Source organism: Coregonus lavaretus (genome assembly GCF_964263955.1).
Source record: "Coregonus lavaretus genome assembly, chromosome: 9".
NCBI classification, from domain to species: domain Eukaryota; kingdom Metazoa; phylum Chordata; class Actinopteri; order Salmoniformes; family Salmonidae; genus Coregonus; species Coregonus lavaretus.
The window spans coordinates 10722070-10747591 of record NC_139996.1 but is presented as its reverse complement, the minus strand read 5'-3'; the positions used below and the strand labels follow the sequence as shown (position 1 = coordinate 10747591).

At 44.8% G+C, this 25522-nt stretch overlaps 1 protein-coding gene across 2 annotated transcripts in view; it reads left to right on the top strand.

Annotated features, from left to right (window-relative positions):
• poc1b (POC1 centriolar protein B) overlaps positions 1-12381 on the top strand; it is a 51488-nt gene extending 39107 nt beyond the window's left edge. For both annotated transcript variants that reach the window (XM_084168662.1, XM_084168663.1), the window contains exons 11-12: positions 10994-11248; positions 11501-12381. In XM_084168662.1, the coding sequence (XP_084024788.1) occupies positions 10994-11248; positions 11501-11674 (429 nt within the window). In that variant the 3' untranslated portion in view covers positions 11675-12381. The remainder of the gene's footprint in view (positions 1-10993; positions 11249-11500) is intronic.
• Positions 12382-25522: the final 13141 nt, after the last annotated feature.

Below are 25522 nucleotides of genomic sequence, written 5' to 3'. Positions count from 1 at the left end.
GCGTGCTAGCGGGCCGGGGCTAGCAGATGGATATTCGTGGTCGTCGCAACGGGAAGCCTGTTGAAACCACATCAGACGATTACGTCGGCAGACCAGTCGCAATGAATCGGCGGGGCTCCGTGTCGACACTAGGAGGTCCCGTCCAGTTGACAGAGAGGTAGATAGCCGGGAGATGGGCCTGGCTCGAGGCTAACTGGTGCGTCTGGACAGTGGTGATTAGCCAACAACAGCCATTCGGTTGCAGCTAGCTAGTTGCGATGATCCGGTATTAAGGTCCAGTGATTCCGTCAGAAAATCCTATATGCTCTGGGTCGATAGCACGCTGTTCAGACTGGCCGATAATTGTCCAGGCTAGAGCTGGCTGGTAGGTAGTGCAGGCCACGGACAGTGGTGAAGAACGCTAACGGTGGCTAATAGCAAGTAGCTAGTTAGCTGGCTAGTTTCAGCCGTAGGTTCTTGATAAAAATAAATAAATAATAGAATCCATTCCACATTGGGTGAGGCGGGTTGCAGGAAAGTATATTTAGTTAAAGGATGGAAAGTGATGGAGAAATATATACGAAAAAAGACAAAAAAAACAGGCTATTTACCAAATTGAGATGGTTCGGGATGAGTCGGACCGCAGAGTGAAGGAAAAGCAGCCAACAAGTGCTCAGCATATGTGGGAACTCCTTCAAGACTGTTGGAAAATCATTCCAGGGAAGCTGGTTGAGACAATGCCAAGAGTGTACAAAGCTTTCATCAAGACAAAGGGTGGCTACTTCGAAGAATCTCAAATATAAAATACACTGCTCAAAAAAATAAAGGGAACACTAAAATAACACATCCTAGATCTGAATGAATGAAATAATCTTATTAAATACTTTTTTCTTTACATAGTTGAATGTGCTGACAACAAAATCACACAAAAATGATCAATGGAAATCAAATGTATCATCCCATGGAGGTCTGGATTTGGAGTCACCCTCAAAATTAAAGTGGAAAACCACACTATAGGCTGATCCAACTTTGATGTAATGTCCTTAAAACAAGTCAAAATGAGGCTCAGTAGTGTGTGTGGCCTCCACATGCCTGTATGACATCCCTACAACGCCTGGGCATACTCCTGATGAGGTGGCGGATGGTCTCCTGAGGGATCTCCTCCCAGACCTGGACTAAAGCATCCGCCAACTCCTGGACAGTCTGTGGTACAACGTGGCGTTGGTGGATGGAGCGAGACATGATGTCCCAGATGTGCTCAATTGGATTCAGGTCTGGGGAACGGGCGGGCCAGTCCATAGCATCAATGCCTTCCTCTTGCAGGAACTGCTGACACACTTCGGCCACATGAGGTCTAGCATTGTCTTGCATTAGAGGAACCCAGGTTCAACCGCACCAGCATATGGTCTCAAGGGGTCTGAGGATCTCATCTCGGTACCTAATGGCAATCAAGCTATCTCTGGCGAGCACATGGAGGTGCGGCCCCCCAAAGAAATGCCACCCCACACCATGACTGACCCACCGCCAAACCGGTCATGCTGGAGGATGTTGCAGGCAGCAGAACGTTCTCCACGGCGTCTCCAGACTCTGTCACGTCTGTCACATGTGCTCAGTGTGAACCTGCTTTCATCTGTGAAGAGCACAGGGCGCCAGTGGTGAATTTGCCAATCTTGGTGTTCTCTGGCAAATGCCAAACGTCCTGCACGGTGTTGGGCTGTAATCACAACCCCCACCTGTGGACGTCGGGCCCTCATACCACCCTCATGGAGTCTGTTTCTGACCGTTTGAGCAGACACATGCACATTTGTGGCCTGCTGGAGGTCATTTTGCAGGGCTCTGGCAGTGCTCCTCCTGCTCCTCCTTGCACAAAGGCAGAGGTAGCAGTCCTGCTGCTGGGTTGTTGCCCTCCTACGGCCTCCTCCACGTCTCCTGATGTACTGGCCTGTCTCCTGGTAGCGCCTCCATGCTCTGGACACTACGCTGACAGACACAGCAAACCTTCTTGCCACAGCTCGCATTGATGTGCCATCCTGGATGAGCTGCACTACCTGAGCCACTTGTGTGGGTTGTAGACTCCGTCTCATGCTACCACTAAAGTGAAAGCACCGCCAGCATTCAAAAGTGACCAAAACATCAGCCAGGAAGCATAGGAACTGAGAAGTGGTCTGTGGTCACCACCTGCAAAACCAGTCCTTTATTGGGGGTGTCTTGCAAATTGCCTATAATTTCCACCTGTTGTCTATTCCATTTGCACAACAGCATGTGAAATTTGTCAATCAGTGTTGCTTCCTAAGTGGACAGTTTGATTTCACAGAAGTGTGATTGACTTGGAGTTACATTGTGTTATTTAAGTGTTCCCCTTTATTTTTAAGAGCAGTGTATATTTTGATTTGTTTAACACTTTTTTGGTTACTACATGATTCCATATGTGTTATTTCATAGTTTTGATGCCTTCACTATTATTCTACAATGTAGAAAATAGTAAAAATTAAGAAAAACCCTTGAATGAGTACGTGTTCTAAAACGTTTGACCGGTAGTGTGTATGTGTGTGTATATAATATATAAATATATATATATATATATATATATAAATATAAATATATATATATATATATATATATACATATATAGATTGAGGGGAAAAAAGTATTTGATCCCCTGCTGATTTTGTACGTTTGTCCACTGACAAAGACATGATCAGTCTATAATTTTTATGGTAGGTTTATTTGAACAGAGAGAGACAGAATAACAACAAAGAAATCCAGAAAAACCCATGTCAAAAATGTTATAAATTGATTTGCATTTTAATGAGGGAAATAAGTATTTGACCCCTCTGCAAAACATTACTTAGTACTTGGTGGCAAAACCCTTGTTGGCAATCACAGAGGTCAGACGTTTCTTGTAGTTGGCCACCAGGTTTGCACACATCTCAGGAGGGATTTTGTTCCACTCCTCTTTGCAGATCTTCTCCAAGTCATTAAGGTTTCGAGGCTGACGTTTGGCAACTCGAACCTTCACCTCCCTCCACAGATTTTCTATGGGATTAATGTCTGGAGACTGGCTAGGCCACTCCAGGACCTTAATGTGCTTCTTCTTGAGCCACTCCGTTGTTGCCTTGGCCGTGTGTTTTGGGTCATTGTCATGCTGGAATACCCATCCACGACCCATTTTCAATGCCCTGGCTGAGGGAAGGAGGTTCTCACCCAAGATTTGACGGTACATGGCCCCGTCCATCGTCCCTTTGATGCTGTGAAGTTGTCCTGTCCCCTTAGCAGAAAAACACCCCCAAAGCATAATGTTTCCACCTCCATGTTTGATGGTGGGGATGGTGTTCTTGGGGTCATAGGCAGCATTCCTCCTCCTCCAAACACGGCGAGTTGAGTTGATGCCAAAGAGCTCGATTTTGGTCTCATCTGACCACAACACTTTCACCCAGTTCTCCTTCTGAATCATTTAGATGTTCATTGGCAAACTTCAGACGGCCCTGTATATGTGCTTTCTTGAGCAGGGGGACCTTGCAGGCGCTGCAGGATTTCAGTCCTTCACAGCGTAGTGTGTTACCAATTGTTTTCTTGGTGACTGTGGTCCCAGCCGCCTTGAGATCCTCGACAAGATCCTCCCGTGTAGTTCTGGGCTGATTCCTCACCGTTCTCATGATCATTGCAACTCCACGAGGTGAGATCTTGCATGGATAATCGCACCAACTGTTGTCACCTTCTCACCAAGCTGCTTGGCGATGGTCTTGTAGCCCATTCCAGCCTTGTGTAGGTCTACAATCTTGTCCCTGACATCCTTGGAGAGCTCTTTGGTCTTGATTGAGAGGGGGTCAAATACTTATTTCCCTCATTAAAATGCAAATCAATTTATTTAAAAAAAATCATGTGTTTTTCTGGATTTTTTTGTTGTTATTCTATCTCTCACTGTTCAAATAAACCTACCATTAAAATTATAGACTGATCATTTCTTTGTCAGTGGGCAAATGTACAAAATCAGCAGGGGATCAATACTTTTTTCCCTCACTGTGTGTATATATATATATATATATATATATATATATATATACAGGCAGGCAGGCCAGGGCAGGCAGACTTAACTATTTTAGCCTTGCCCTCCAGCAGACCTGGGTACAAGTATTATTTGAAATCATTTAAAATACTTTAGCTGGAGTTGATTGAGCTTGCCTGTTGCAATGGAACCAATAGAAAAATCCCAAAAGTGCTAACCCTGCCCACCTAGCACTACTAAAGGTGGTTCCCAAACCTTTTCACACGTGGCCCCCCTTCCAGCATTGGGGAATATCTGACATTTCTGACAAGTTATAAATAGATATCTAAGGTATGCAATGACTAACATGACAAGAGGAACTGATAATGCACTACCCTATTTCGAAATGGCACCTTGTGCATTCTACTATTACAAGTTTAAAGCCGGCCTGAGTTCCCTCCCGCCGCCCATGCCAACCCCTCGCGGCCCCACAGTTTGCGAACTACTAGGCTAAAACAAACGCTCAAGTATTTCAAAGACATAAAATAGTGTTTTAACCCAGGTACTCACTGCTACGAACTCCCCCCAACGCTTTTATCTCCACAAGATTCATAAAGGAAGATGCTCCAAAAGACTGTGTAGTGTGTGTGTGTGTGTGTGTGTGTGTGTGTGTGTGTGTGTGTGAGACAGAACCTGGGTGGGGGTCAGGGGAGCTAATGCCTCCATTGATTTCAATATGGATTTCAAATCCAATCCAAATAAAAGTTTATTGTTCGCGTACACAGTTTAGCAGATGTTATACCGGGTTCATTGAAATGCTTGTGTTACTAGCGCCTAACAGTGCAGTAAAATGTCAAACAAGTGCACAAATAATAAATAATCAAAAACTAGAAACAAGAAATCAAGAATGTCAGAACTAATCCAATTAACAACTAATTTCCTTGTTCTCTGAGGCTGACTAATGGTGTTAACATGGCATCCTGGGACAAGGAAATGTTCTCTTCCCCATCAGCAGACGGACAGAGAGTAGCGGCCCTCTGCTCTACTCGCCTATGTGTTTATAGAGGAAGGGAATGGAGAGAGATGTGGTCCGAGGACATGCGCACACACACGAAACCTTGCATTTCCCCTTTTTAATATCTGTGTATGCTATACAGTGGGGAGAACAAGTATTTGATACACTGCCGATGTTGCAGGTTTTCCTACTTACAAAGCATGTAGAGGTCTGTACTTTTTATCATAGGTACACTTCAACTGTGAGTGCAAAAATCCAGAAAATCACATTGTATGATTTTTAAGTAATTAATTTGCATTTTATTGCATGACATACGTATTTGATACATCAGAAAAGCAGAACTTTATATTTGGTACAGAAACCTTTGTTTGCAATTACAGAGATCATACGTTTCCTGTAGGTCTTGACCAGGTTTGCACACACTGCAGCAGGGATTTTGGCCCACTCCTCCATACAGACCTTCTCCAGATCCTTCAGGTTTCGGGGCTGTCGCTGGGCAATACGGACTTTCAGCTCCCTCCAAAGATGTTCTATTGGGTTCAGGTCTGGAGACTGGCTAGGCCACTCAAGGACCTTGAGATGCTTCTTACGGAGCCACTCCTTAGTTGCCCTGGCTGTGTGTTTCGGGTCGTTGTCATGCTGGAAGACCCAGCCACGACCCATCTTCAATGCTCTTACTGAGGGAAGGAGGTTGTTGGTCAAGATCTCGCGATACATGGCCCCATCCATCCTCCCCTCAATACGGTGCAGTCGTCCTGTCCCCTTTACAGAAAAGCATCCCCAAAGAATGATGTTTCCACCTCCATGCTTCACGGTTGGGATGGTGTTCTTGGGGTTGTACTCATCCTTCTTCTTCCTCCAAACACGGCGAGTGGAGTTTAGACCAAAAAGCTCTATTTTTGTCTCATCAGACCACATGACCTTCTCCCATTCCTCCTCTGGATCATCCAGATGGTCATTGGCAAACTGACCAGGGCCCATAGGGCACTCATCCAAAGTAGTGCAGTATATAGGGAATAGGGTGCCATTTGGGACTTACTCATTTGTAATCGTCTGGGTGAGATGGAGAGGCTGGCAAGGACAGGGAGATGAATGAATTGGTCATTGGCATTAATTGGGTACGCTGCGGGCGCTGGGTGTCCACCTGTGCCCACTTCAAAATCTGGGACAGAGTGTTCACTGTAGACAGAGTGGCATGACCTTATATGGCCTGATGAAGATGCTAATGGTAAGGATCGCAAGCCTTTCAAAAAATTTAAAATGATCATAAGTATCTAATGCTATACATCATCATCCGTTTCTGAGAATAGACTCTTTCAATGACACTTGCTAATGGAACTGATATTAAAACAGTACTCTTACCCTTTAGTGGGTATGTTACAGAATATTATGGCAGCCCTTCTGTAACACTAACAGATAACATCCTTCAGTTGCCAACCTCAGGGTTGAAGTTTTCATAATAGTACATAGTAACACTGTGGTATCAGACAGACGGTGCCCCAGCTCCGTTATCTATCTGGGAAAGGTTCTGTAGTTTGATTAAAGTCTCGGTTCGCCCACTCTTCTCCCACCGACCGAACGCACGGACAACCGAGCTGGCAGAATGCCGCCGATGGCCTTGGTTGCCGTGGCAATGAGCCGTGTCTCGCCGTACCACATGACATGGCAAACGAGCACAGTGTGTGTGCGTTACAGTGATTGACACATGGACCCATCTTAAGTATGCTGCCTCTTAATGTCTGATTGCTCTCCAACTTCCTGCAGGAGAAGGGAAAGACAAAAGAGGGAGAGAGATGGATGGATTCGGGTCTGGGTCTGCTGAGCATTAATAGAGAGAGAGAGATGGATGGAGTCATGTCTGGGTCTGCTGAGCTGGATGGAGTTGGGTCTGGGTCTGCTGAGCATTAATAGAGAGAGAGAGATGGATGGAGTCATGTCTGGGTCTGCTGAGCTGGATGGAGTTGGGTCTGGGTCTGCTGAGCATTAATAGAGAGAGAGAGATGGATGGAGTCAGGTCTGGGTCTGCTGAGCTAGATGGAGTTGGGTCTGGGTCTGCTGAGCATTAATAGAGAGAGAGAGATGGATTGAGTCGGGTCTGGGTCTGCTGAGCATTAATAGAGAGAGAGAGATGGATGGAGTCAGGTCTGGGTCTGCTGAGCTGGATGGAGTTGGGTCTGGGTCTGCTGAGCATTAATAGAGAGAGAGAGATGGATGGAGTCAGGTCTGGGTCTGCTGAGCTAGATGGAGTTGGGTCTGGGTCTGCTGAGCATTAATAGAGAGAGAGAGATGGATTGAGTCGGGTCTGGGTCTGCTGAGCATTAATAGAGAGAGAGAGATGGATGGAGTCAGGTCTGGGTCTGCTGAGCTGGATGGAGTTGGGTCTGGGTCTGCTGAGCATTAATAGAGAGTGAGATGGATGGAGTCGGGTCTGGGTCTGCTGAGCATTAATATAGAGAGAGAGATGGATGGAGTCTGGTCTGGGTCTGCTGAGCATTAATAGAGAGAGATGGATGGAGTCGGGTCTGGGTCTGCTGAGCATTAATAGAGAGAGAGAGATGGATGGATTCGGGTCTGGGTCTGCTGAGCATTAATGACCAGAACAGATGTTGCCCAGATGCGGCCCGTGGGGGGGAGAGGAACAAAAAGACTCCCTTATTCACACACTGACAGCTTTGTTCACCTCCAGTCAGGACCAAGTCTCCCCCCCAGACTCTTTGATGTAAGTGCACAGGAAACAAGGCAGGAATCGATTCCTCCATGCGTTAAGCCCCCACTCACCTTCTCCTTCCTCTTCTCTTGTCTCATTCCTTCTCTCCTCACCCCTGTGCCTCCCTTACCCTGCCCAGGAAGCTCGCTAGCACATTGTTTTTGTCCGTGTCTGTGTACTGTATGGGGCAGTTGGAGCACAGGGATACATCTTGTCTGTGTACTAGCTCTGTGTACTAGCTCTGTGTACTAGCTCTGATCTGAAGTCGGTGTGTTGGAGCAACATTGTAGATTGTGTTGATCCTTGTCTGTCTGCATGGTCTTGGGTTGTGTTTCCAAAGCAGGAACACTTGAGCCTGCTTTGAATAATGAAATTCCTTTTGAATAAAATTAATCAAATTCAATGATTTACTGTCTAAGGACGGGCTGCAGCTAGTTTCTATTGTCTATCTTGCTTTAGGAGTTATGGATTTGGTCTCCGCATATGTAGGAAAGTTCTCCAACTTGTTGACCCTGTTTTTTAACTGTTTGCCTGTTTTTTAGGAACAGGCCAATACGTTGAGTCCTATACCCCAAGTCTCTCAGATCATAACCGCCCAAGTTATCAAATAAAATGTAATTTGTCACATGCTTGGTAAACAACAGGTGTAGACTAACAGCAAAATGCTTACTTACAGTCCCTTACCAACAATGCAGAGAAAAAGATAGAAAAAGAATAACACGAGGAATAAATCCACAATGAGTAACGATAACATGGCTATATACACGGTGTACCAGTACCAAGTCCATGTGCAGGGGTACGAGGGAATTGAGGGCGTGCCCAGCCCTCCATTTCCTGTAGTCCACAATCAGCTCCTTTGTCTTGCTGATGTTGAGGGAGAGGTTGTTGTCCTGGCACCACACTGCCAGGTCACTGACCTCTTTATCTCTATAGGCTGTCTCATCATCGTCTGTGATCAGGCCTACCACAGTCGTGTCGTCGTCAAACTTAATAATGGTGTTGGAGTCGTGCGCGGCCACGCAGTAGTGGGTGAACAGAGAGTACAGGATGGGACTAAGCACGCACCCCTGAGGGGCCCCGTGTTGAAGGTCAGAGTGGCGGATGTGTTGTTACTGACCTTTACCACCTGGGGTCGGTGTTCAGAACCAGGGCTCTGAGCTTAGTGATGAGCTTGGAGGGCACTATGGTGTTGAACGCTGAGCTGTAATCAATGAACAGCATTCTTACATAGGTGTTCCTTTTGTCCAGGTGGAAGAGAGAAGTGTGGAGTGCAATAAAGATTATGTCATCTGTGGATCTGTTGGGGCGGTATGCGAATTGGAGTGGGTCCAGGGTGTCTGGGATGATGGTGTTGATGTGAGACATGACCAGCCTTTCAAAGCATTTCATGGCTACAGATGTGAGTGCTACGGGGGGGGTGATAGTCATTTAGACAGGTTACCTTGGAATCCTTAGCCAGTCTCTATCCTGTCATCTTCTCCTTTCCTCTTTACTGTAAAAACATTATTGGCCATAGAGAGGGAGGGAGGAAGAGTGAGGTAGGGAGGTAGGGAGGGAGGGAGGTAGAGAGGTAGGGAGGTAGAGAGAGGTAGGGAGGTAGAGAGAGGTAGAGGGAGGTAGAGAGAGGTAGAGAGAGGTAGGGAGGTAGAGAGAGGTAGGGAGGTAGAGAGAGGTAGAGGGAGGTAGAGAGAGGTAGAGAGAGGTAGGGAGGTAGAGAGAGGTAGAGAGGTAGAGAGGGAGAGAGGGAGGTAGAGAGGGAGAGAGAGGGAGGTAGGGAGGTAGAGAGAGTTAGAGAGAGAGTTAGGGAGGTAGAGAGAGGTAGGGAGGTAGAGAGAGGTAGGGAGGTAGAGAGAGGAAGGGAGGTAGAGAGAGGAAGGGAGGTAGAGCGAGGTAGAGAGGGAGACAGGAAGAGAGAGGTAGAGCGGAAGAGAGCGGTAGGGAGGTAGAGAGGGAGGGAGGTAGAGAGAGGTAGGGAGGTAGAGTGGGAGGGAGGAAGAGAGAGGTAGGGAGGTAGAGAGAGGAAGGGAGGTAGAGAGAGGAAGGGAGGTAGAGCGAGGTAGAGAGGGAGACAGGAAGAGAGAGGTAGAGCGGAAGAGAGCGGTAGGGAGGTAGAGAGGGAGGGAGGTAGAGAGAGGTAGGGAGGTAGAGTGGGAGGGAGGAAGAGAGAGGTAGGGAGGTAGAGAGAGGTAGAGAGGGAGGGAGGTAGAGAGGGAGAGCGGAAGAGAGAGGTAGGGAGACTGGCTAGGCTTACAGCTTATAGCATTCATGAACAAATACATTTGCCATATTTTGTCATTAGCATTATGGTTGTAACCACTTCCTCTATGTCAGGGCTTCCCAACTGGCAGCCCGTCAGGGCCTCCCAACTGGCAACCCACGGGTGATTTTATTTGGCCCCCCAAGTTTTCTGAGCAAAGAGTTACGTTGTAATCGTTTGTATTTTAAAATTTTTTGTTGGAAATAATAGACTGTAAAAACACCAGCAAATCCGTTCCAAGTTATTTTTATTTTGGAAATCTGTTCCAATGTATTCCCTGCATAAAATATATATATATATATATAAACCCAGCAGTGATGCAGTTCTTGACACACTCAAACTGGGCGCCTGGCACCTACTACCAAACCCTGTTCAAAGGCACTTCAATCTTTTGTCTTGCTCATTCACCCATTCACCCCCTTCATCTACACTGATTGAAGTGGATTTAACAAGTGACATCAATAAGGGATCGTAGCTTTCACCTGGATTCACCTGGTCAGTCTGTCACGGAAAGACCAGGTGTTCCTAATGTATATGATCGTATACAAATGTAAGCAAGGTTTGAAATGGTTATGTTTTATTCAAATAATATGTATGTTTGAGCTTCTTGCAGTAGATTTGCAGTCTACAAATTATTAGTAATTATTTTCCGGCCCCCTGACCATCCACTCACGAAGGAAACCGGCCCGCGGCTGAATCTCTAGTTGATGATCCCTGCTCTACGTGTTGTCAATGGGTTGTTGATTAAGACAGCTAGATTCAGTGGTCTCATAAAACTAGTCTCTACCTGGTTAAAATCCCCCTCAAATGACGTCTACGGAACCACAGACCTTCAGTTAAACACAATAATATCAAAGCCAAAGGATTGCCAATTGTGAGGACCTATTCAGGTCAGGAGTCCCCGCACCAAGTAAAACATTAAGATAGTTAGTTAGAAGTTGCCATGCTTACACATAAACTTCAGTTGTGAGGTCCTTAAAGTTAGCGTTCACTCCAAAATCAATCAAACTTGGTCAGCTGTTCCATTCCCCCTCCCCTCTTTCTTTCAAGGCTGTCAACGGCCATGCAAACGGGTTGCCAGCACGGCAGGTTGCCAGTACCAGCCTCAACCCCAATGAAGACTGCCACGGTAGTGGACAGGGTTCGACATCAGGGTCCCAGTCTGGGCGGATAGGAGGAAGGAGGGAAGTGGAGGAGGAGGGGGAACAGGAGATGACGTCCCCTCTGGAGGTGCGCTCAGGTCTCCCCATGAACTTCAGCAGCACCCTGCAATGCATCGTCCAGCAGCTTAACGTCCTCACTCAGGTCAGTCCCCCTTTAATTCTTAATCCAAATCTGGCAGCCCTGGCTAAAACACTACCTCTTAACCCAATCTGGCAACCGTAAAATACTTCCCCTTCCATCCCAATCTGGCAACTCAATTTTAATGTTTATGATAGAACAGCAGATGATGCACAGAGTTAGACGTAGACAGAAGTTGTAAGTGATGTTGACATTGTTGTGAAAGCGTTTTAGACTAAAACTGGTGTGTGTGTGTGATCCCCTCCCGCCCCATAGACTGTGTCTGTGTTGGAAGAACGTCTCACCCTGACGGAGGACAAACTGAAGGAGTGTTTATTCAACCAGAGTCAGATCCTGCTGCAGGTGCGAGGGGAGGAGAAGGACAGAAGAAGAGAAAGTGTGGAGGAAGAGAGGGAGGGGCAGAGCGGATCCCCTGTCGCCTCAGCCTAAGGTCACCCACCTCCCTCTCCACAGACACACACACACACACACACACTCCCCCCTTTGACTTGTAACTTGGTCCAGTGTGTGTGTGTGTGTTTGGGGAGGGGCAGGGAATCTGGGGGTCCTTAACCTCCACCTTGGTGGTCTTTCTCAGTGGTCATTGACTTAATCAAATCCTCCCTCTATCTCTCCACTCCTTTAAAGACTAAAGATTATTCAATCCTACAGCACAGTGTGTCTGGGACACTTAAATGGACTGGGGTGAGTTTGTGTACATATACCGGTGTGCGCGTATGTTCATCTGTTTGTGTGTGTGTGCGTTTGGAAAATCTTTGTGAGGCCCCTCCGTAATGAAAGGTTGATGAAGTGGAGTGGAGGACAAGACAGCACAGCTGCAGCTATGAAAACAGCCTGTCTGTCTGTCTGTCTGCTGTTTGGACAGTGAAGGGAGCAGAGTGGGCCAGGCAGGGCATTCCTCTGGTCTCCTGAGCCCTGCTCCTGGACAGGCCACCTCACGCCTCTCTCCCTCTCGCTATGTGTGCTTGTACTAGCTTTTATTAGTAGAATCTATGCATTATGTCATGTGTTGATTAAGCGCCTGTGTGCGTGTGACCATGTAACCCCACTGTTGTATGTGTACGGCATATTTTCTCATGCGTTCCCTTTCATACTATGAACTACGTTTATGAAAATAAATTGAGCATATTGCACTGGCATGTCTCCATATGTGTCATTTACGTCATTTTTACATCAGCAGTTGCTCTATAAAAGCCCACAAGTATCCAAGACTCGCTCTGTTTCATGGTCCTTTGAGCCGGAATATGGGCTTTTCCAGTGCTTTACCGTAACCTTGCCTAGACCTCAAATAGCAAGCAGTAGCAGCAGAATCTACAAGTATACATTCCGTGTCAGTTCCTCTGTGAAGCAAGAGACATCTTGTTGACGTTTCCAGTGACAGTCAAAGATGTGGATAGCACTGGGGCGGACCTCGCTTTATAAATACATATACAATAAATGTGTGTTCATCTCCATATCTATCTACAGGGCATTCATTATGTATTCAGACCCCTTCACTTTTTCCACATTTTGTTACATTACAGCCATATTTTAAACCTGATTAAAAAAAAAAAAACATCCCTCATCAATTTACACACAATACACCACAATGACAAAGCAAAAACAGCTTTTTAGACATTTTTGCAAATGTATTAAAAATAAAAAACTGAAATATTATGTTGTCCTGTTGGAAGGTGAACCTTCGCCCCAGTCTGAGGTCCTGAGAGCTCCGGAGCAGGTTTTCATCAAGGATCTCGCTGTACTTTGCTCCGTTCATCTTTCCCTCGATCCTGACTAGTCTCCCAGTACCTGCCGCTGAGAAACATCCCCACAGCATGATGCTGCCACCACCATGCTTCACCGTAGAGATGGTGCCAGGTTTCCTCCGGACGTGAAGCTTGGCATTCAGACCAAAGAGTTCAATCTTGGTTTCATCAGACCAGAAAAACTTGTTTCTCATGGTTTGAGAGTCCTTCAGGTGCCTTTAGGCAAACTCCAAGTGGGCTGTCATGTGCCTTTTACTGAGGCGTGGCTTCCGTCTGGCCACTCTACCATAAAGGCCTGATTGGTGGAGTGCTGCAGAGATGGTTGTCTTTCTGGAAGGTTCTCCCATCTCCACAGAGGAACTCTGGAGCTCTGTCAGAGTGACCATCGGGTTCTTGGTCACCTCCCTGACCAAGGCCCTTCTCCCCCGATTGCTCAGTTTGGCTGGGCAGCCAGCTCTAGGAAGAGTCTTGGTGGTTCCAAACTTCTTCCATTTAGGAATGATGGAGGCCACTGGTACCCTTCCCCAGATCTGTGCCTCGACACAATCCTGTCTTGGAGCTCTACGGACAATTCCTTCGACCTCATGGCTTGGTTTTTGCTCTGACATGCCAACTGTGGGACCTTATATAGACAGGTGTGTGCCTTTCCAAATCATGTCCAATCAATGAATTTACCACAGGTGGACTCCAATCAAGTTGTAGAAACATCTAAAGGATGATCGATGGAAACGGGATGCACCGGAGCTCAATTTTGCGTCTCATAGCAAAGGGTCTGTATACTTATGTAAATAAGGTATTTCTATATTAGTATTGTATTTTTAGTGAGCAAAAAGTTCTAACAACCTTTGTCATTATGGGGTATTGTGTGTAGATTGATGAGAAATGTTTTATTTAATCAATTTTAGAATACGTTTGTAACGTAACAAAATGTGGAAAAAGTGAAGGGGTGTATGTTTTTAATGTCAGTTCCTATGTGAAGACGGAGTCGTCTTGTTGACGTTTCCAGTGTGACCGAGGCCGGCGGGTGCGGAAGCTGTAAAAAGCCACACAAAGGGGTGCTCTGGGCTGGGTCCTGTTTGCTCTCCGTACCACATCCTTCCTCGTTTCTCTGGTTCCCCCTCCCTTTTACATAAAGTGGTGCAGCCCTTAGAGAGAGGACTGGGGACATGTTTTGGGGTTTTGGGGAGGATTTGGGGTTTCATGCAACGTTTAGTCAGGAAGCTACTACATGCTTTCCCTCTTTCTTTCTTTCTTTCTCTCTTTCTCTCTCTCACTCACTCACTCACTCACACACACACACACACACACACACACACACACACACACACATACACACACACACACACACACACACTGGTGCTTTGTCCCACTTCCACCTCAGCATGTGCACCGATTTGGCTGCATTTCAGTTGGAGAACTTTATAGAGAATTTCTGCCAATCCTTACTTCCCCTCAACATTTTACTGTAGCCAAAAAAACACACTCCCACCCGTGTGTGTGTGTGTGTGTGTGTGTTATTAGCAGTGTAAGCCCATAACTTCCCATTAATGACTTCCTGTTGGCGGGGCTTTGTGGTGTTGATGGTGAGGGTTCTCTTTGAGACAGATGTTCTTGTTGACTATTAGAATGCATGTTACAAGGGTGTGTGTGTGTGTGTGTGTGTGTGTGTGTGTGTGTGTGTGTGTAACATGCAGGTACGTGTGTGTGTGGTCTAGCTCTTCTATTCTCGTGGGGACCTGAAGTCCCCACAAGGATAGTAAAACAAGGAAAATTCTAAATTTTAAGCTTAAGGTTTAGAGTTAGGGAAAATAGTATTTTGAATGAAAATCAGTTTTAGGTCCCCACAAGGATAGAAAAACAAGTGTGTGTGTGGCGCAAGCCAGGCAGAAAGGATCACTTGGGGTCACACATGGTAAAGACATTCCCTCTCAGACACACAGAGACAGGAGAGGAGAATGGTTATCATTACCTCCTCCTCCTTTCCGTCTCCTGATTGGCAGGCGCAAAAAAGCAGAGGGATTATCTTTTAGGAAATTCCCTCTAACCTCCTTCAGGGGATGAGCAGATAAACATGGACCGGTACAAAGGAGGGAGTGGAACGACAGAGGAGTGGAGGTATAGAAGAGGAGAGGAGGGGCACCCACGCTTATCAGATTACAACAAGGGAAGGCCTCTGTCCTATACTCCGTAGGAGCCGTTCATATCCCCAGTTACTCTTACTACACATTAAAGCACACACACACACACTCAGAGTGACACCTGTTCAAATAGGCAGAAAGGATAGGTTAACCGTGACACACCTGCATACTGTTAGCTTACTGTTTGTTCCGGTTTTTTTACATTCTGTAAAAAATAAAAAATGCTCTACCTTCTGCCCTGCACAGACACATACAGTATAGTGGTCAGAGGGTGCGTCCCAAATATGGACAGCTCTTTGTCTTCTACTATAGACGTTGAGCTGTGTAGCTACTACACAGGTTCTAAAATAGTTATTTGGCTGTCCCCATAGGAGAACCGTTATTGGTTCCAGGTAGAACCGTTTTTGGTTCCAGGTAGAACTCTTTTGGGTTACATGTAGAACCCTCTGGGGAAAGGGTTCTACATGGAACCCAATACGGTTCTACCTGGAACCAAAATGATTCTACCTGGAACCAAAAGGTATTCTCCTGTGGGGACAGCCGAAGAACCCTTTTAGGTTCTAGATAACCTTCTTTTTTTTCTAAGAGTGTAGCTAAGTAAGCAAAATAATACTTATGATCCAGTATCTCAGTTGTTCAGGGAAGAAGATGAGGGAGGGAAGGAAGGTTGTTGGATGCAGAGTTTGTTGATCACAGCACAACATAACTCCCAGAGATTCACAACTACATAAGAAAGTATTGCTTGAAATAGTTAAACTGACTATACACGCTCAGTAACTTACATTCAATTTCAGCTTTCTGTGAATGAGTGTGGGCATGATCAATGATCAACGTTTGCTGGCTAATCTTATTGATGCAACCCTGTTAGTACAGAGACCTGGGATAGGCTCAGAGAGACAGTGACTGCCTGGTGTAGACAGGATCCACAAAGTGTCGTGACACCTCTGCTCTACAGACAAGGCCAGGGCTCAGGCACTCATTGCCTGTTTTTCCAGGGCTTTGTGTGTTGAAAGCCCATCTCCGGTTCAGGGAGGGAGGGAAGGGGGGATAAGAGATGGAGAGAGAGGGGGAAAAAGCTGACTTCCGCAGAGAGAGGTTCAAAGGGACCTCCGCTCTTGCATGATCTGTTTGTCATTTGATCCCTGAGTTGTTTTTCTTGTTCCTTTTTTTCTATTTGAGGGGATATAGAGAGAGGAGCGAGGGAGATGAACATGAAGCCATAGCCTACTTCCTCTTGATCAGGTTGCATGAACCAATCCGAGGGTCTTTGTTCAAGCTTCTCTCAACAAGTTCTGTGTGACTAAACTTTACATTACATACATGTAGGCCATTGACACATACTGGTAGATTCCAGAATAATGACTGCAATTGCCCTGAAATAGGCTTAAAAGCATGTTTAGCTATGCAGTGCTTATCACATATGACCTACATTTAGTCAGTGTTTTCTTAGAAAACCGAATTGTGGTAAATACTACATGAATGCCTGTCGTTTCTTACATACAGATCACTCTGTTGTCGCAGAGAATTTCCCTGCGTAGCAGGAAATACAAATTGTAATATTTGAAAAGGATTCTAAAGTTTGTAATTTCCACTTTAAAATGTCTGATTTTGATTTGCCCTGATGAAAAATATATCAACCCACATTAATTATAATACACATAATAATTCACATTTCCTGTTGCTGCAGGATTATTTTCATGCTTTGAGAAGCTGGGTCAAATTAAGATGGTGCATTTGTAGGCCTACTTGGTAAGGTTGCATAAGGTTTGCTCTTTACTGACCCTGCCTGGAATAATGTCCATGTAATGTGAAGTCAAGTGTCTACTGTTAACATTTCTGTAACAGTCGAGGATCTTGTAGAGGTCCATTTGCGCCAGCAGGAACTGAAAAGGAATGTTATTTAGTATGTCCAAAATTGTACCCTATTCCCTATATAGTGCACTAGTTTTGACCAGAGCCCTGCTCAAAAGTAGTGCACTATATAGTGAATTGGGTGCCATTTTGGACAGAACAATTGTAAAGTGTTTCCTTCCTGTTTTACAGGGAAAGTAAGGTCATGTCCTTAGTTTTTGAATTCTGTAATTACCTTGAACAGTACGAGACAGAGCAAAGAGCTATTTAGGCCCACTGAAACCATGGGGGTTGTTTGAGTCAGTAGGAAAATAGAATAAGCCAATCTACAGTATGTTCAAAACAGCATTACTTACAGATGTAGGATCATAATTTAATCACTCTTTTGTTGCTGAGAATTTTCCTACGCCGCAGGAAATGCAGATGAGCTTCACGATTTACATAAAATCACTGAAATCCCACACTAACACACGGTATTAACAGTATTGCACTTTTCATGTAACCTACGACTTGTGATAGCACAGCATGTGTACATGTGTATTGTATTGCAATAATGTAGCATATTATTACTGGTATATTATTATTCAACCCTACCACCTTGTTTTTGTCCTAGTGACTATCATAACTATTACTACGGTCAACATCTGCACTTTTCCCCAGTTCCCAGAAATGCCCCACCTCCACAACAAACCCTTTTCTCATGAAGCCTCTTGGGCTTCCATCCTTATTGGTAGCATGGCTATCTGTGTTTTTTTGCTGTTTCCGTTTAGTGGAACACTCCGTCCCCAACCCTGTGATAAGGAAGCAGTAGACTTCCCACCTTCCTGGCATGTGATTGGTCCAGGGCCGTGGCCGCGCTCCATATGGGTCAGAGGTCAACTCTGGTGGACCACATATCCTGCCTGTCTCTGTCGCTCCACTCTGTTCCAGTACACTACTTTACCTGTTTAGAAGATCTGTTCTCTGTCTTTCTCTCACTCTGTGGCATGTATTCATGGATGCCAAGGGAAGCCAGGCTTTCCCAAAAAAGTAACAATATTTTAGGGATAGATCAGTCTTTAATATTGCAGATTGTGGCTTCTATAAGTGTAGTTGTCTGCATAATTTCCAATCCCCCATATATTTTGGTTGTATGTATGTATATATATATATATATATATATATATATACTCAGCAAAAAAAGAAACGTCCCTTTTTCAGGTCCCTGTCTTTCAAAGATAATTCGTAAAAATCCAAATAACTTCACAGATCTTCATTGTAAAGGGTTTAAACTGTTTCCCTTGCTTGTTCAATGAACCATAAACAATTAATGAACATGCACCTGTGGAACGGTCGTTAAGACACTAACAGCTTACAGACGGTAGGCAATTAAGGTCACAGTTGTGAAAACTTAGGACACTAAAGAGGCCTTTCTACTGACTCTGAAAAACACCAAAAGAAAGATGCCCAGGGTCCCTGCTCATCTGCGTGAACGTGCCTTTGGCATGCTGCAAGGAGGCATGAGGACTGCAGATGTGGCCAGGGCAATAAATTGCAATGTCCGTACTGTGAGATGCCTAAGACAGCGCTACAGGGAGACAGGACGGACAGCTGATTGTCCTCGCAGTGGCAGACCACGTGTAACAACACCTGCACAGGATCAGTACATCCAAACATCACACCTGCGGGACAGGTACAGGATGGCAACAACAACTGCCCGAGTTACACCAGGAACGCACAATCTCTCCATCAGTGCTCAGACTGTCTGCAGTAGGCTGAGAGAGGCTGGACTGAGGACTTGTAGGCCTGTTGTAAGGCAGGTCCTCACCAGACATCACCGGCAACAACGTCGCCTATGGGCACAAACCCACCGTCGCTGGACCAGACAGGACTGGCAAAAGGTGCTCTTCACTGACGAGTCGTGGTTTTGTCTCACCAGGGGTGATGGTCGGATTCGCGTTTATCGTCGAAGAAATGAGCGTTACACCGAGGCCTGTAATCTGGAGTGGGATCGATTTTGAGGTGGAGGGTCCGTCATGGTCTGGGGCGGTGTGTCACAGCATCATCGGACTGAGCTTGTTGTCATTGCAGGCAATCTCAACGCTGTGCGTTACAGGGAAGACATCCTCCTCCCTAATGTGGTACCCTTCCTGCAGGCTCATCCTGACATGACACTCCAGCATGACAATTCCACCAACCATACAGCTCGTTTTGTGCGTGATTTCCTGCAAGACAGGAATGTCAGTGTTCTGCCATAGCCAGCGAAGAGCCCGGATTTCAATCCCATTGAGCATGTCTGGGACCTTTTGGATCGGAGGGTGAGGGCTAGGCCCATTCCCCCCAGAAATGTCTGGGAACTTGCAGGTGCCTTGGTGGAAGGGTAACATCTCACAGCAAGAGCTGGCAAATCTGGTGCTGTCCATGAGGAGGAGATGCACTGCAGTACTTAATGCAGCTGGTGGCTACACCAGATACTGACTGTTACTTTTGATTTTGACCCCCCCTTTGTTCAGGGACACATTTTTCAATTTCTGTTAGTCACATGTCTGTGGAACTTGTTCAGTTTATTTCTCAGTTGTTGAATCTTGTTATGTTCATACAAATGTTTACACATGTTAAGTTTGCTGAAAATAAACGCAGTTGACAGTGAGAGGACGTTTCTTTTTATATATATACAGTGGGGAGAACAAGTATTTGATACACTGCCGATTTTGCAGGTTTTCCTACTTACAAAGCATGTAGAGGTCTGTAATTTTTATCATAGGTACACTTCAACTGTGAGAGACGGAATCTAAAATCCAGAAAATCACATGGTATGATTTTTAAGTAATTAATTTGCATTTTATTGCATGACATAAGTATTTGATCACCTACCAACCAGTAAGAATTCCGGCTCTCACAGACCTGTTCGTTTTTCTTTAAATAGCCCTCCTGTTCTCCACTGATTACCTGTATTACCTGCACCTGTTTGAACTCGTTACCTGTATAAAAGACACCTGTCCACACACTCAATCAAACAGACTCCAACCTCTCCACAATGGCCAAGACCAGAGAGCTGTGTAAGGACATCAGATATAAAATTGTAGACCTGCACAAGGCTGGGATGGGACAATAGGCAAGCAGGACAATAGGCAAGCAGCTTGGTGAGAAGGCAACAACTGTTGGCGCAATTATTAGAAAATGGAAGAAGTTCAAGATGACGGTCAATCACCCTCGGTCTGGGGCTCCATGCAAGATCTCACCTCGTGGGGCATCAATGATCATGAGGAAGGTGAGGGATCAGCCCAGAACTACACGGCAGGACCTGGTCAATGACCTGAAGAGAGCTGGGACCACAGTCTCAAAGAAAACCATTAGTAACACACTACGCCGTCATGGATTAAAATCCTGCAGCGCACGCAAGGTCCCCCTGCTCAAGCCAGCGCATGTCCAGGCCCGTCTGAAGTTTGCCAATGACCATCTGGATGATCCAGAGGAGGAATGGGAGAAGGTAATGTGGTCTGATGAGACAAAAATAGAGCTTTTTGGTCTAAACTCCACTCGCCGTGTTTGGAGGAAGAAGAAGGATGAGTACAACCCCAAGAACACCATCCCAACTGTGAAGCATGGAGGTGGAAACATCATTCTTTGGGGATGCTTTTCTGCAAAGGGGACAGGACGACTGCACCGTATTGAGGGGAGGATGGATGGGGCCATGTATCGCGAGATCTTGACCAACAACCTCCTTCCCTCAGTAAGAGCATTGAAGATGGGTCGTGGCTGGGTCTTCCAGCATGACAACGACCCGAAACACACAGCCAGGGCAACTAAAGAGTGGCTCCGTAAGAAGCATCTCATGGTCCTGGAGTGGCCTAGCCAGTCTCCAGACCTGAACCCAATTGAAAATCTTTGGAGGGAGCTGAAAGTCCGCCCAGCGACAGCCCCGAAACCTGAAGGATCTGGAGAAGGTCTGTATGGAGGAGTGGGCCAAAATCCCTGCTGCAGTGTGTGCAAACCTGGTCAAGACCTACAGGAAACGTATGATCTCTGTAATTGCAAACAAAGGTTTCTGTACCAAATATTAAGTTCTGCTTTTCTGATGTATCAAATACTTATGTCATGCAATAAAATGCAAATTAATTACTTAAAAATCATACAATGTGATTTTCTGGATTTTTTTAGATTCCGTCTCTCACAGTTGAAGTGTACCTATGATAAAAATTACAGACCTCTACATGCTTTGTAAGTAGGAAAACCTGCAACATCGGCAGTGTATCAAATACTTGTTCTCCCCACTGTATATATAATATATATATATACACACACACACAGTGCATTCGGAAAGTATTCAGACCCCTTCACTTTTTCCAGATTTTGTTAATTTAATATATATACACTATCGTTCAAAAGTTTGGGGTCACTTAGGAATTTTCTTTTTTTTTCAAAAGAAAAGCAATTTGTTTCTCCATTAAAATAACATCAAATTGATCAGAAATACAGTGTAGACATTGTTAATGTTGTAAATGGCTATTGTAGCTGGAAACGGCTGATTGTTAATAGAATATCTACATAGGTGTACAGAGGCCCATTATCAGCAACCATCAGTCCTGTGTTCCAATGGCACGTTACAGTGGGGGAAAAAAGTATTTAGTCAGCCACCAATTGTGCAAGTTCTCCCACTTAAAAAGATGAGAGAGGCCTGTAATTTTCATCATAGGTACACGTCAACTATGACAGACAAATTGAGAAAAAAAAATCCTGAAAATCACATTGTAGGATTTTTTATTAATTTATTTCTAATTTATGGTGGAAAATAAGTATTTGGTCACCTACAAACAAGCAAGATTTCTGGCTCTCACAGACCTGTAACTTCTTCTTTAAGAGGCTCCTCTGTCCTCCACTCATTACCTGTATTAATGGCACCTGTTTGAACTTGTTATCAGTATAAAAGACACCTGTCCACAACCTCAAACAGTCACACTCCAAACTCCACTATGGCCAAGACCAAAGAGCTGTCAAAGGACACCAGAAACAAAATTGTAGACCTGCACCAGGCTGGGAAGACTGAATCTGCAATAGGTAAGCAGCTTGGTTTGAAGAAATCAACTGTGGGAGCAATTATTAGGAAATGGAAGACATACAAGACCACTGATAATCTCCCTCGATCTGGGGCTCCACGCAAGATCTCACCCCGTGGGGTCAAAATGATCACAAGAACGGTGAGCAAAAATCCCAGAACCACACGGGGGGACCTAGTGAATGACATGCAGAGAGCTGGGACCAAAGTAACAAAGCCTACCATCAGTAACACACTACGCCGCCAGGGACTCAAATCCTGCAGTGCAAGACGTGTCCCCCTGCTTAAGCCAGTACATGTCCAGGCCCGTCTGAAGTTTGCTAGAGTGCATTTGGATGATCCAGAAGAGGACTGGGAGAATGTCATATGGTCAGATGAAACCAAAATAGAACTTTTTGGTAAAAACTCAACTCGTCGTGTTTGGAGGACAAAGAATGCTGAGTTGCATCCAAAGAACACCATACCTACTGTGAAGCATGGGGGTGGAAACATCATGCTTTGGGGCTGTTTTTCTGCAAAGGGACCAGGACGACTGATCCGTGTAAAGGAAAGAATGAATGGGGCCATGTATCGTGAGATTTTGAGTGAAAACCTCCTTCCATCAGCAAGGGCATTGAAGATGAAACGTGGCTGGGTCTTTCAGCATGACAATGATCCCAAACACACCGCCCGGGCAACGAAGGAGTGGCTTCGTAAGAAGCATTTCAAGGTCCTGGAGTGGCCTAGCCAGTCTCCAGATCTCAACCCCATAGAAAATCTTTGGAGGGAGTTGAAATTATGTGTTGCCCAGCGACAGCCCCAAAACATCACTGCTCTAGAGGAGATCTGCATGGAGGAATGGGCCAAAATACCAGCAACAGTGTGTGAAAACCTTGTGAAGACTTACAGAAAACGTTTGACCTGTGTCATTGCCAACAAAGGGTATATAACAAAGTATTGAGAAACTTTTGTTATTGACCAAATACTTATTTTCCACCATACTTTGCAAATAAATTCATTAAAAATCCTACAATGTGATTTTCTGGATTTTTTTTCCTCATTTTGTCTGTCATAGTTGACGTGTACCTATGATGAAAATTACAGGCCTCTCTCATCTTTTTAAGTGGGAGAAAATGCACAATTGGTGGCTGACTAAATACTTTTTTTCCCCACTGTATAACAAAGTATTGAGAAACTTTTGTTATTGACCAAATACTTATTTTCCACCATAATTTGCAAATAAATTCATAAAAAATCCTACAATGTGATTTTCTGGATTTTTTTTCTTCTCATTTAGCCTGTCATAGTTGACGTGAACCTATGATGAAAATTACAGGCCTCTCTCATCTTTTTAAGTGGGAGAACTTGCACAATTGGTGGCTGACTAAATACTTTTTTTCCCCACTGTATGTCTGACCTTCTAGGCAGAGTTGCAAAGAAAAAGCTATATCTCAGACTACCCATGTTAATCTTTTCTTTTTATTGGCCAGTCTGAGATATGGCTTTTTCTTTGCAACTCTGCCTGGAAGGTCAGCATCCCGGAGTCGCCTCTTCACTGTTGACGTTGAGACTGGTTTTTTGTGGGTACTATTTAATGAAGCTGCCAGTTGAGGACCTGTGAGGTGTCTGTTTCTCAAACTAGAGACACTAATGTATTTGTCCTCTTGCTCAGTTGTGCACCGGGGCCTCCCACTCCAATTTCTATTCTGGTTAGAGCCAGTTTGCGCAGTTCTGTGAAGGGAGTAGTACACAGCATTGTACGAGATCTTCAGTGTCTTGGCAATTTCTCGCATGGAATAGCCTTCATTTCTCAGAACAAGAATAGACTGACGAGTTTCAGAAGAAAGTTCTTTGTTTCTGGCCATTTTGAGCCTGTAATCGAACCCACAATTGCTGATGCTCCAGATACTCAACTAGTCTCAAGAAGGCCAGTTTTATTGCTTCTTTAATCAACACAACAGTTTTCAGCTGTGCTAACATAATTGCAAAAGGGTTTTCTAATGATCAATTAGCCTTTTAAAATGATCAACTTGGATTAGCAAACACAACGTGCCATTGGAACACAGGACTGATGGTTGCTGATAATGGGGCTCTCTACGCCTATGTAGATATTCCATAAAAAATCAGCCATTTCCAGTTACAACATTAACAATGTCTACACTGTATTTCTGATCAATTTGATATTTTAATGGACAAAAAATTGCTTTTCTTTTGAAAACAAGGACATTTCTAAGTGACCCCAAACTTTTAAACGATAGTGTATATCAACAACAGCCTTCTGTATGTTCTCTTTTCGACTCCTTCTGCATATTTGCAATCAAACGCCAGTATTTTCTCCATCTCCTTAGCTATCATACTCTAATTCCACCGGGCATTCCACTGATTTCAAAACTCTGTCCTACAGAAAGTGGAGAGCAACACTTTTTCAGTTCTACTACATGATATCTTTCAAAAAAGCGAGTTAGAAAGGATTACCTACACATACTGACCAGCTCATGTTATAGACAGAAGCATGATACATGGCAGACCAATCCGAACTCATCTCTCGACATGTCCAGTCCATCCATTATCTCAGCCAATCATGGCTCACTGAAAAGTTCCTGACTTTTTCCTTGCCTAAACCAACTAGGCTTGTAATTTAACAATTGTATTCGCATTTACAGATGGCATACAAGTTAGTTATTAAGACACATGAAAGTTCACATGTACTGCCAAAAAACGCATTTTGATAAAATTACTTCCTGTGAAGTAGTGATGCGCGACGTATGCCTAGTTTCCTGAAACGAGTCATAAATATAGTATATCTGAAGAATGCGTGGATAGAATAGTATATGTACAGCAATAGTTGAATAGGATGGACTTGACTAGAATACAGTATATACATTTGAAATGGGTAAAACATTATGTAAACATGATTAAAGTGAATTAGCTGCGACTAATTAAAGCACTAATTGTCCTCCAATATTCCACCCGCTAAAACCTCACACAGCTAATGGGGATCCTAATAAAATACCATATATCACAAGTTGGGTGGTGGTCCCAGTGACTCGCTGACCATCCCTGTACACATGGATCCTAGGGCCTTTAAGAGATATGGGCCTGTGTGTACTGTATGACAGAGTGATAGACCGTTTCGTCAACATGAAAGAGAGGAGGATGGCATTGGCGTTTCTCTACAAGTAGGTTGAGTCAACATGTTTTTTCTACCTGCACATACACAGAGAGAAATCAGAACCATGGACAGCCACATCATATTTAGCTTGGACTAAATTGTTTTTGGTCTCTTTTAGTCACTGTATGAGGTGATTTGATGTTGAAGTTGAAATCGTGCTGTAATAGTGGAGACAGCTCCTGTTTTCTTTGCGACTTGTGTTAACTCTCCGTGGTTCTAATCAATAGTTGTTTAGTAGTCTTAAAATGTCGGAAACAATAACTTGCTTGACCATCCTGTTGGTCATTTAACTGTTTGTTAAATGCAATCTGCTTTGTGTGACTTCACCGGACAGAGATTGCTCTCCGGTTTTGTGAT